Genomic DNA, 13,663 nt, shown 5'->3' on the forward strand with positions numbered 1-13,663 from the left:
GAGAGGGAAGGAAACTACATCATCCTGATCATTTGCTTCCTTGACCTTTTAAAATTTGCGTTTTGTTCTCTAGAGTTTTCCACCAACTGATGTGTTACTGTACATTCATTCACGAATGTAATCACTTTAATGGAGTGCCCAGAAACAGACTAGGTATGGACTTGAAACACCTTCCCTGTACTCTGTATCTCCTTTGCCACTCGAAAATGGTATTTTGTAAAGTATATGGTGTATTACAAATAGGACAAGTCAGCATGTCTAAAAAGCGGCATCTGCATCAGTTCCGAACATGCTGAAAATTGCATTAAGTTGAACTTCATAAGAATACTACTTGGTACAGTAAAACATTTCCATTCCTACTGGGAACATCTAACACAAATACTTCATGGCACTGCACTTAGATTAGGGAAAGAAATGTTACTCCTAGTGAATTGTTTGTATCCGTTTCATGTTGGCATTTGTAGTTTGTATTTTGAATCGTTAAGTGCTGTTTATACAGTATAATCAATGCTTTCCCAACTTGTTTGGTTGCCCTCCATGACTAAATATTTGTGGAACAAGATGTTTACTGTAACTATCTTTAAAATCGATAAGGCAGCATACTTTTACTTCATCTTTTGCCAGATAGTGAATGCCAGGTGGTACGGGGGTCAGAAATCCAGCATCATAAAAAAAAAAAAAAAAAAAAAAAAAAAAAAAAAAAGGAAAAAAGTGAAAAGCAAGAAAATACAGAAAAGCACAGAAGTATGATAGAGAGTATGAGAGATTGGCTATTATAGTTTATTAATATATAAAGCAGCTAATACTTTTACATGAACTTTAGAAGGTATAGTATAGTTTTAACTGCGGATCACTTAAGTCAGGCTTTTGGCCATATGTACGTGACTTCCCTTCTGGAATTAGCTTTACAGTTAATTTAAAACTCCTTTAGAGAGCCATTAAAAGATGCACATGGAGACGACATTTATGGAAAACAGTAGCCAATTCTAGTGACAGAACATAAGACTACCAACTAATTGACATCAATTTCACACTTAACTGAATTACAGACATTTCCTCCAGGCTTTCAGTGTCCCTGACTAGGAGTTAATGATTGAAATATAAGACTTAGGGCTTCCATTTTAGACCACGTGTTTAATTCCTATTTGCAATCCAGAATTTGCTGTATCAGTTTTGAGCTGCTCAACTGATAGCAATCCCTTCATCCAGTCCTTATTTAAGAGCCCCAAACCGACCAGCTTAATTGGTAACATTTTTCTTTCAAAGCTAATTTTTCCTGAAACCAGACCGTGCGTGCAACTCAGTTGGATGCACGTGCTCACAGATTTGGAGCCTGAAAGACACTGGGGTAAGGCAGATGAGCTCTAACCTGCTGGGTTGTGTTATTCCCTGTCCAATCTAGCACATCAAGAGACATTCCGAGCTGTTCAGAGGCTAATATACTCTACAGGGTGTCGTAAAAGGAAGTGCAAAGTATGACCTCAGGAATCTGTTATTCTTCACATATACCAAGCACTAGAAAATACGGTTTTTTTCACTGTGTGAAAAGCAAGTCTCCTGTTGCTGATAAACCTATATGAAAATCTGTACTACTAATAATTTCTGGCAGGGATATAAATTACCAAGAATGGAATTCTAAAATTTTGTGTTGATGGGAGTAACATTACTATTTGGGGAAGAGAAAATAAGAGATTATTTGCTGTTACAACTAACTTATGGAAAAAAAAATCTTTAAAGAATAAAGCTATTTTAATGGCACTGATTCAAATCCATGTTTGTATTTATGTAAACAATAGTCTTTTCCTCCTAACTTTGCTCCTAAGTGCAAGGATACAGTAGCATGTTTTCATTTGTAGCCTTCCTGTTCTCTTCAGTACCTACAGTATGTATATTACTATACTAAATGAAATAATAGATCATCTAACAAAGATCACTATGTGCAATACTGTATTTAGTGTTTCTATTCCAATTTTTTTAGAATGTTAATTTATATGAAAATAAAAGGAATAATAATGAAATAACTGCCTTCTCTTGTCACTCTCTGTCTAGGCAGTAGTGTGGTACAAACTGTTTTCTCCCTAAGCACCACATCCCATTCTGGCTCCTGTGATCAAGGAAGAGCCTTTGTGAAGAGATCAGAGGAGACAAGGCTTCTCTCTTTGCTTGCCTTTTACAAGGATAGAGACAGTAATTCCCAGTTATATGTATATACTTCCTTTTCTCCAGGTGGTGATAGGGAGAGCTCCAGCATCCTTTACCCAATGAGACCATGTAAAACTCACTTCTCCAGCATGTGCATGCCTCCCAGTCTTGCATAGGACCAGCAACCTGGTCCTACTAACACTGCTGAAGTAACAGTCTCAAGAAATTGCTATTAGGGCGAAAATATGCATTGAAAAGTAATTTCTGCATATTATAATCCTTTTATATATATGCATGTGTTTTGTCCAGCAACCTGCTAAATCTGTCACATACATACATACCCTTTCTACAGGATCTGCAGCATGTATGCTAGAAGTTATTTCGAGCCTCTGTCTCCCTGAAGAAGTGTCAAAGGTGGACTGCAGCTGATGGAACCACTACATAGATTTTTCTTTCATTTTCCTCAGACCCAACCTACTTGGTTGAACATGTCTCTCTTTTATATAGCTTCTCTCCAGCCTGTCTCAAACTTCCATGCACAGTAGCCCACTATGTGCAGTACCACAGCTGACCCACAGAACCTCACGGAGGACTCCAAACACAAGTTTCACTTCTGCTTTTTTTTAGCAGTACACTCAACTTTTTACAGAATTCTGGACCAATGTTTGTTTGTTTGGGTGTGTTTTAAAGAAGTTCTCACTCCCCTCATTTACTGCAATCCCCCCCCTTTACTGCAACATCAAGCACTCTACACTTTGAGTTCGCCCTAATTTAACAGTTCTCACAGACAAAATTCTGAGCCTTTGTTGATGACCAACACCACGTATCGCTCACGGTTACTTAAATGCAGCAGCAAAAGAAGGACTTTCATACCTGAGCAGCAGATGTGACTTACTGACAAGAACAATCTGGGTTTTTTATGAGGAGCTAAGAGGATTCATGTTGTTTTTCTTGCAAATTAAAGCCTTTCAGAAGCATGGTACTTTGTCACGTCATGACACTGTAGTGGTTAGCTTTTTTTAAAGTACCTTTCATCACCCCAAAATACTTCCAAAACATAGTTAAGTATTAACCAACTGTGGCAGTAGGAATAATAATTAAAGGCATCTTCCACCGACGTGACTTTTTTTCTTGCCCAGTTTTTCAGTGATCAGCTTAAAAAGTTGGAAGCAAATATTAATTTCATTGAGAGAACATATAGCAACTCATTGCATTGCAATTATTTTGTTGCAGGCTCTAGGTTAAAAGCAAAGCCAAATTTGTGAAAAATCCACTATACCAGTTACTGCAGTTACACAAATTTTAAACTGCTATGGACAGAATAAGTGAAAACTGGTGAAGATAGTGTAAACAAGTGAGCAAAGGGAGGAAAGAGAAAACCATGCCCCACACCGTTCATGTCTGCCACCCACCAAGAAGATTCTCATTAAAGAACAGGTTTTCTGAGCTATTCTCGTTTATGACAGACCCATCTGTTCCAGTGTATGATATTCATCCAACCTACTTGTAAAAGCATCCAATAGTAAGTCCATTGCTTCAAAAAATGGTGTCTTTCTGAGGATAAAGGGTCCCTATTGCGTCAGCACTGTTGTCTCATTTATTCCCAGCTGCTGCTCAAATTTAAGCTCTTAGAAATTTCACTTGCCACTAACCCCAAATTGGGGTCCTGCCAGCATGGTAGTCCCATTGTGGTTGAGCTTAACATTCACTGTCCTCCTCCCTTCTCCTGTCCTGTAGCACCTCTCCACTTTAAGAAGTAACTGCATCCGTCTGACCTACAGCGTTTTCACCTACTCTGAGAGACTCATCTTGTTCTTGGATTGCTTCCACAAGGGGGAGATTCTTGGATCACAGCGTACGCCTCTGGTGTACAATGGTTCAACAGTCGGGCAGCAACAGACTGAGAGAGCTGGAGCTGGAGACTGGGCCGTGCCTCAAGCAGAGGAGGTTCAGGTGGGTGCTGGGCAATGCATTACCTGCAAAGAACGAGAGTGGCCAAGAGATGGGTGGAAATGAGAGAGGGGCATTCGAGGAAGTGAATTCTAGGCTCCCTTTGAGTCAACTGACAGGAGGTGCTCAGGAGTTCTGAGCAGGGAGCCTGACCACACCTAGGTAGCTAAGGCAAAGCAAAACACTAAACAGCTACAAAAAAAAAGCAACAGCTACAAAAAAAAAAAGTCTCCAAACATTGAACTGTGAGAAGATTTGGGCAAGAGACAGGGAAGAGAAGACAGCAAAGGGCTCCTGCAAGCGTAGTGCCATGAAGGACATAGCCCTCCCTTGCTAGCTGTGATCTAAGTTCTCCTGCTTCTTTCAAGACCCATCACAGGCACCTCTTCTGGTCATGTTGAGGCTCATCAATCAAGTGATAACTCCCTTTCCACACAGAAATTTGCCTTTGAGAAATTGCATTATCTCTGGGATGGAAAAGGAAGAAAACCCACAAACCCCAAAATACTACCCTATGTTTGGAGTGCCATATGGTGTACCTATTCAAGAGCTGGTAACAACCACTAAAGCTCACCTTTATCTTAAGATGTAACTTTTTTTTTCCCCTTATGAGTAGTTTGGTGCCTGTTACATAAGGATCTATATATATTTTAAGCAAAATTATTTGGGTCAGTTACGTCTCTTACGGCAAATGATGGCAGTGTTTCAGCCAGTGGTGAAGCTTTGTCAGTTGACCAAAAAAACCCAGAAGAAGGGCATGCAGAATCAACTCCAGAATCTAAGATTAGTGCATTTTATTTTTCCCTCTTGCCTTCCAGGTACTTCTGACAGGAGCGGGAGACAAGCAGAGAAATAGTTAGGTTTTCCCAAGCTGTCAGGGTGAGCCATCATTCACCTGTATTTGGGAGGGTGAAAAGGAAGCTGGAGAATATACTGATTAGAGCGCAGTTGGACACAAGCTATTGAAGCAAAACACCTGGATGCCATATAACCCTAGAGTAGCTTTATTATTTAATCTATAATTTAATAGTTGACCTATAAAATAATTACATTATACTTAAAGCATTTCTTCATTTTTTTTCATTTATAAAACAAGAATTAAATACAGTTTTAACCATTACAAGCTCAACTCAGTTTTTACATAAACACAGCTCCTAGAAGGAGCTTTAAGCTGCAGCATATTCATATTGCAAACTGGTGAAAAACCCAGGCAGGGCATAGCTTAAAGGTAAAGATTCTTGCACATTTTTCTTAAGTGAATTTATTAGGGTGCTTTTCTCTCTCTGGTCCAAAATGTCTGTTTTTCAGTTCATTCCTTTCAAGTGGAGACTGAGATCCCCAGAGTCTTAGCAGATTATATTGCCACCTTCCCCCCCTGCACCCCACCCACACTCTCAAGACAACACTGAATTGTGCCCATCCTGGGGCTGGCACAATGCCACAGGGCAGCAGCAACAGCCCCTAAAGCATTCCCTGTGGGAGGAGCCTCCCTGTGCACTTCCAGCACACTGAAAGGTCACAGCAGAAAAGCGACGTCCGTTCATATAACATGGTTGTCAGAGCCGACCAACCTCACCCTGCCCACGCCAGTCCCTGTAAACCGCCTGGTGAGCTCTTGTGGAGATCAGTCCTGAAAGCCTCTTAGGGAGGCCTGTGTCACATAAGGGAGACCCGTGGCTCTGAAGCCCCAGCTGGCAACAGTGCTGAACATATTAACCCCTTGAAGTGGCTGCATGCGAAGAGGCTGGCGGGGAGGGGCTCCAGCAGCAGGCTGGTTTCACTCGCTGCAGATGCTGAACTGTGAGACGTGCACAGGGCGTCGGCGTGTCATTTTTAATTTGTAAGCTTCAGACAACTGAGTGCGCACTGGCTTCGCTTTGGGGGAAGGGGCTGGTTTGAGACAGGATTTTAATGCAGCTGGGACTAATACAGATCAGAACTGTAACAAATGGGATATACAGGACATGTTAAACTCCATCAACTATATCAATAACAATGTAGTATGACTTAAAATGAACTGCAAGTGTTCACCAACACTTACTGAGCAGGTCTCACAAACTGAGTGGACCACCAATAGTGTAGCAATTACAGCTTACTCTTTACCCGCTCCCACAGCTGTGACCCATTCCAGCAGCACTGACTGAGGTGTTTGTCCTTTAACAGGGACACATTAACATGGTTTCCAATCATGGGAGAGACACCACTCCCAAAACTTGGTGACACTTACGTAGCTTTTGTATTCAGTCCACCAATGACCAAATTTTGTCCTTTGTGTGATAGTGCTTTTATACCTTTGGGGACACATAATTCCCTTAAGTGTTCTCTTCCCACTACCCTCCCACCCTCCCTGGTCTGAGCAGGCATAAATAGGTGGTCATAAATGAATGTTGTCCTTTTTGGAGTAAGAAACAAACACACAGATCTAACATACATAAACCTACCAAAAGCAGAGTAAAACCATGTCCATTTTAAGCCAGGCAGCTGACCTAGCAACCAAGTCTCTTAACATATTTTAATCGCTGGCATACTCTGCCACAAGAAAAATACACATGGCTAGGTCTATAATACTTTAAACAGCTGTTTACTATAGCTAGGTTACAAAATAAACAGTGCTGCAGAGGCCATGTGTTCAATATACTCTAACCACAACAGCATCAGAACCCAACCTCAGTCTGCTCTGTGGTCACCGTGGCTGACCCAGCGCCTCACCCTCTTCCCCTTGCTTCTGATCTGCCGTTCAGACAACAAGCCCAGAACCATTTGTCATTGCACAATTGAAGTCATCTTAAGGAGAGAAGCCTTGTCAGACAGTCTCACTTGCTTTTCACACATTACTCCTCGTTACTCTCCCTCATCTGTGTCCCCCAGTCCTGGGCAGCACCCCAGCACTTCCAAGTGAGAGAAGCAAGCTCCAGGCCAAAGCACGGGGAAGGCATTCTCAACTTGTGGAGGGAACTGGAGTGTAGGGCAGAGGGCTTTACTCCACACAGTGGAAACATTTAATGCTGGATTCAGCCAACTGGTCACTTAGATGAGCAAACCCAACTTCTGGGAGCCTGCTCCACTCCAGAAGATTCAACTGCCAGATGATATTTAAAATACAATACAACTTTATGGTGAAGTGCCTAACACATCCCGTGAAAAAGCATTATTCCAGTAGGCAAGTGACAAGGAGACTTTCCTTGCTGGAGAGATGCCTCCTGAAAGAAAACAGAACACCAAAAAAAAAAGGAAAAGAAGAAACAAACCAACAAAATGGAAAGTCTGCTCAGTGAGAGAGGAGAGGCAGCAGTAAAGCTGATGGAGGCAACACCAAGCAGCAGCTACATGCCTGTTCTCACAGTTTGCCTGAGCCGTTTAGATTCACAGACATGCACCGGCACTGCTTGACCTTCTGAATTTTCTTGAGTCGGAATGGTGGGTCCAGCTCAGGGCACTCCAGCTGCACCGTCGAAGAGGTGACCTTGTGTGGCTTGCAGAAAGCACAGGACTGAAAGGACTCCTCCTCCTTTTTCACGTGCCGCGGGATGTAGAAGGAGTTGCACTGCCCGTAGCAGAAGCGGTTGATGATGGTGCGGCTGATGCAGCCCTCCTCGCTGACAGTCTGCCGCAGCGGCTGCGTCTTGCACCAGTCGCTCTTGAGGTACTTCCTCTCGGTGACCACGAGGGCCTCCTGGCTGGAGGCCAACACCTCCTTGTTCAGCTGCTGCCTCCGCTCCGAGTGGTTGCTGCTGCTGCCTTTGTATGGGGAGGGAATGGCACCTGCAGGCCGGTTTTTCCTGGCGTCCGTCACTCGAACCAGCGCTGCCATCAGAAGAACGGACAAGGCAAATTTCCAAATCATCCTGCAAGGGCAGCACAGGACACTGTTAGGAGAGACGCATTTCCAAACCGCAGAATTGGAATGGAGTTGGTACTTCACGCATGCTTTTAGAAGAAGTGGAGATCTTATCGTCTTTATAACCCCATCACTTTTCCTAGATCAGCTCTATTCTAGGGTGATTGCTTATCATGAAGAGGCCAGGCTCTTTGGAAAGTCACACTGCTTCCCCTCACGCCTCCACAAACTCTCCAACTACTTGCTTTTTCCCCTCAGGGACACTAATGCTTTGATGACTGAAGTGGTGGTTTTACAGAAGCTTCAGCCAGAAACATTTCCTCCTTGTCTCTGAAATCCTGGGCCAAAGAGCTGGGCAAACTCCTGGCTAGCAAAGGCTCAAGAGACTCCTGCCAAGATGGTGAGAGCTGATTTGGGGATAGCAGGGGAGAAGGGAAGGGAATACCAGGTTACACAAAGTGAACTCCCCTGTCTCTTCAGCCCCCGAGTCCAGGCCCAGCCTCATTCTACACAGAAGTAGCAAGGGGTGTCAAAAAGACTATTTTTATTATTTTAAATTGCTTCTGAAGTTTCTTAGGGCTTTTATGGCACTTACAGGCTTGTATTTGTTGTCTTTGTGTGAGGTCAAAACCTTGATGGATTTATTTTTGCAGTAAGAGGAAATGCTTAAACACAACTTTGAGGACTTCACAATTGAAGGCCTCTTGGGCAAATGGTTTAAGAAGGTTTGTAAACAGGAGAGGATTAAATATTTATTTTAGATGTTAAGGAATAAGTTAGAGCATAAGCTTGTTGATAAGTTGAAATAGTCTGCCAAACGGCAAAAATATTTTTTCCTATGGTTGTATATTATGTATTCTTGTTCTGTGGAGCATCTCTTACCAGCTCTTGTCCAATTTATTTTAGTAATGTGTCTCGATGTGCTTCCAGAATATCAGAGTAGGTGTGCTAAATTTCCTTATAAAGTCAATGCTCACTAGTGAACTGCTCATTTGACAGTTCATTTCATATCACTCTCCCACTCTCCCTGGGAAAGGAGAACAGAGGGTCTCTGCAGTGCCATAAGTGGGTACACAGAAGCTTCCCACTTGGAGACTAGAACACTTACAAAAAGTGCTCTGTTCACCCTTATTCTTAATGGATATTTTTATAATAGTGTACAAAAGACAGACTTATCCCTCTATTCCCAGTAAAGCTTCAAACCCTTCCAAGTAATGATTTTAATTTTTTTCCTTTAGAAAGATACCAAGACAAAAAAAACTATCATCACACTGGCAATTACAATGCCTAACACTACAGACACTTCAGATGTTACCCAGGTACTCCCATCTCGAAATCATGTCATTTTCCAAACAATGAAACCAAAAGATCAAAAAAGTGTTTGCAGTAAAGGTGCAAGAGAAGACAAGAATAGCAGTAACAAATGCTTCTCACCTAATAAAGCAGATCTAACATGTTTGACTTCTGTGGAGATGAAGAAAAGGAACTACCCTAGCAGACTAGGTGAGATAACATCCCTTAAGGTTATTTTCTAAGTCTATTAGATCTCAGTGTCAGACTTGGACTAAGTTTCTAAGGGGATAAGTCTGAAGTGCGGAAGGAAACAAAAGTGCTTATCGTATCGCTGTAAACAGAGGGTGTTCTGATGCAGAGTTAAATTTCACCAGACTGTATGCTTGAAACAGAACCACCTTTAAATAGCAACCAGTATTTCTAAACCACAAAAAAGTTCATTCATCTGCAACCATGCCATCTCCCCACTGAACACTCACTGTAGCCATTGGTACTTTAAATCAAAGGCCTATTTTCACACTGCTTAGCATTCAGCTTGCAAGTCTAGAAGTTTTGTCCAGAGTCTTTAAATGAAGCAAGACTAGACTTGGCTTTGCTGGCAGGTGTTGTCGCCAAGTCCATTGGATGTCAACCCACACAGGCAGGCCAAAACCTAATCAGGTAATTAGTTTCAGTTGAATATAGTGTTCCATGCTTCCTTTCAAATTGTTCTCATGTTATTCTGCACTGATGGCTACATTTCAGTAGTAGATAAAATAACTGATTCCCAGTGCTTTGTGTTTTTATATAGAAAGGGGAGGAAAAGAAACCAGATTTACAAACCTATATTTTCTAGAAAAAGACAGAGGTGAGCTCTCCACAAGATGCCTTATGCCACATTCGTCAGGCATACTCTTCCCTCTTTTGATACACAAGGACTATTGCCTCTCCAGTATCATCTCTCTGAACCTGGCATAGAAGAGGACAGCAAAGGTCAGAAGGAGAGACACACCCGTTCCCCCACCCCTCCTCTTTTCTTGGGATGATCTTTACAAAGCTTCTTCCAACTTTCATGACTCTACAGTTCTATGAAACTCTGTGTTACCACGCCTGCCCTTTCTCTTCGTAAAATGCAACTTGAATGGACATGTTCCTTTTTGTATCAAGTGGTGGCCAAGTAGAAATCCAATGCAGGAATTCAGGAAAGCTGACAGAGAACTAACAACTCCAAGTCTACAATACAGAGAAATACTATAGCAGTATTCTAATTACTTAAATGGTTTTATGTAGCAATGGAGAGCCATTCAATAGAGTAAGTAGGATTTATTCAGTAAGTCTGTGTTTATAACTAATAAAGCATTATTAATCAAAGCCACTATTGTGTGGTTATAAACCAAACACTGCAATACATGTTAGCAAGTACTTCTACAGACAGGTAGGAACACACCACTTATTTCTGTCATTGATCCTTATCAAACTTGAATGTTAAAATATTTACATAATGGAATAATAATCTATTTTACACTAGCAGGTCAAATGTGCATTCTGTCAGATTGTGGAATTTCTAATCACAGTGCTACTCCTTACTAGCCTGAAAATCACCCTTTTCTAAGCCCTGGCACACAAATCCCCTATTCAAGTAAGGGTGCAAACAAGGTCACACGGTGCCAGCAACTTGCCAAGGACTACATATATTTTCAGTGCTCACATGCAAAGAGAAGAGAAACTTCAGGACCCTCAGAGAAAAAGAACATTTTGGCAAACTCAATTTGAATGCAAAAAAACCTGGTGAATGCTGTCTGTCTGCACACAGAGCAGGATGAGAAGAAACACAAAACGTATTGGAGAAGAATCTGGCTTTTGGCAAGGACAGGGCAGTTCTGCCCTACTTAGATGGGACAGAATGGAACAGCATGTGGCTGAGACCATGCAAGTGAGAACTGCCTCAAGAGACCAACGCCTGCCTCTACAGCTTGCACCAATGCCAGCCTGGGCCCCCCATTCCTGCTACACTGGGGGTCCCCACAGCAGACCCAGTGCCAGCTCCTTTGTGACAGTTTTCAACTTCTTCAAGCATTGTTGCCAGCTGCTGCCAGTCCCCTCCATGCCTTTTTTACATTGTGTGAGGTGAGAATAACTTAACCTAAGATGAGACACCCAAGGAGGCCTGACTGTATTTACATATCACATGGCAGGTTTTTTTCTCCCCGAGATAAGGAAATCAGCATCAAGTATGAGTTCATAAACTCATCAAATCCAACATGCTGGAGCTGGGCTATCAGGCCCAGGAGTGTAAAAAAGCCTTGTCCATGGAAGCAAGAATGCCAAAATCCAGCTCTGTCATTCAGAGGTCAGGTCACTGTGCTAGGAGGGGAAGACCCAGGATCACTGTGTCTGCCCTTAGCTTTATTTCTTCTTTGTATCCAATTACTGTGTAACATAAAGTACCTACCAAGCCAGGCTACCTTTTGCATACCGACCTTCTGGCCATATAACTCATGCATTCTTGAAAGTAATCCAGCTCCAGAGCAGGACAGGCAGTAATGTAACCCCCAAAATAGCTTAGTTTTGTGCTCAGGGAAGTCCTCTCTGAATTGAAGCACTGGATTTGATTTCAGAACTCAAACTCTTAGTTTTCACAGAAGTCCTCCAGTGAAGAAGTGGGTGCTATGGTCTGAAATGCAGGGCAGGAGGTAACACCAGTGCCCATCTGTGCTGAGTGACTGCGCTGATGTTTCCTCTAGTTTTCAAAGTCATGACCAGTTTCTCAGCTCAGGATGCATATTCTGACTGGGAATTCCTGTTTTGTAGATCAGCCTACTTCTGGGCTGCAAGTGGACAGAAAGAAAGAGGGATGTAACTGGAAGATCACTGTGGCATTTTGTTAGCTGCTCAGGAAATCAGGAGGTGTGAGACCCATTTGTTTGCTGTAGCATGTACACCTATAAAACACTCAGCATTATCAGCATTCCTGGAAGCATTCAACTCTGAAACAGGTATGACACAATCATCTCTTCACCAGGCCTGTCTGGAGGGAATTCAGAAGTAAAAGTCGCAGGCAATTTAAAACAAAACAAAATATAACAAAACAAAGGAAAAAAAAAACCCAACCAAAAAAACCCAATCCACAATCACCAAAAAATCCAAACCTGCAAAACCTGTCTTATCATAGAACATAAGACTCTACCTATTCAGCTTAATCACAGTATGGATTCATGAAGAAGAAGATTTAGTACTATAAACCTATCATACACCCATCAAAACTACAGACTCAAGTACTGTAAGAACCAGTGGCTGGGAAGATGATAAATTCAGAGATTTTTCACTTTTTGAAAAATTTAATTAACAGCTGAAGATTTTCCTTTGGACAAATATTTCTCTGTAACTACCAGCAAAAGGCAGGCATTACAGACTAGATTAAATCAGGTCCCGTGACATAGTACTGTACATAGATGGCCACATTTGACCACCTGTATTGCTTGCTTGCAGCTTCCATCCTGCAAACTTCCGGGACATGAGAGCTCTCCTTAGGGATCACTTGAGCATGGCTGAGTATGGGAAGCCCTGTTACCAAAATAGTTTCAAGTCCCCACGTACTTTCATAGTAGACCTAGTCAGAAAAAGAATCTGTATAAACCAGTCATATGTATAATAATGCAAGAACACGATGTACATGGTTAGTTCTCACATTTAAGATGGGACACAAGAAGTGTTCCTTGAAGACAAGCCAGGCAAAAGCTTTTCAAAGAATTAAAACTTGGCTTTAGCAACAGATGTGGAAAGCCAGGAAATATCCAATACTTTACCAGGAAGCCAAAAACGCTATTTATTTAATTTATTAATAGTTAGGCATGATTCTAATGGTACAATGTTCTCATAAAGGCTACAATAAAGACTAATCAGGCATCTTTGTGCAAGGGAGGTATTTGGTGCTAACTTTTCTCTTTTAACTATCCTTTGGAAACTATTTCTCCCATGTCTCAACAACATCAGCAATAACTGAACACTGTACTGTATCTCCTGTTGCAGAGACATGGGTGTCTTATTAAACTGTTGCATCATTAATAGATTCCCATTATTAAATTGCCAAGACTGAGGCCAGCCACAACAACAAAACATGCAGGAGGCATCCAACTTTAAAAAACAGTAGAAACACAGTACTGCAGCTAGGATTCAGCTATTCAGGTTTGTATTACAGCAGTAGTTACCATGTCCTAGGAGTACTAAGCATCACTTTTCAAAACCACTGCACAAAAAAAAAAAGGCAGTAATTATTTAAATAAGAATAATTAATGCCATTACAGAAATTTACAGGCAGAAGTTTTTCCATTCTTGCCCTCTAAGAACCTTCTATAGCAATCTGAAAGAAAGCTATTTAGCTGCATCACAGCCCTAATAGTAGATGGTTGGGGCAGAAAACATTTCTTTCAGGCTTAATAAATTCCTAGTACCCTCACTGGC

General features: G+C 41.8%; 1 protein-coding gene across 2 annotated transcripts in view; it reads right to left on the reverse strand.

Moving 5' to 3' along the window:
* Window positions 1-7,429: 7,429 nt before the first annotated feature.
* Window positions 7,430-13,663, reverse strand: part of GREM2 (gremlin 2, DAN family BMP antagonist) — a gene marked incomplete at both ends in the record, with an annotated part of 39,397 nt that continues 33,163 nt past the window's right edge. Inside the window, 2 exons of one of the 2 annotated variants that reach the window (XM_082302316.1) lie at window positions 7,430-7,937; window positions 10,046-10,122. In XM_082302316.1, the coding sequence (XP_082158442.1) occupies window positions 7,430-7,937; window positions 10,046-10,113 (576 nt within the window). Of the gene's footprint in view, window positions 7,938-10,045; window positions 10,123-13,663 lie in introns of those variants that run through there. The other variant, XM_082302315.1, reaches the window with a different exon arrangement.

This window comes from Coloeus monedula, assembly GCF_965178545.1.
Source record: "Coloeus monedula genome assembly, chromosome: 2".
Taxonomy (NCBI): domain Eukaryota; kingdom Metazoa; phylum Chordata; class Aves; order Passeriformes; family Corvidae; genus Coloeus; species Coloeus monedula.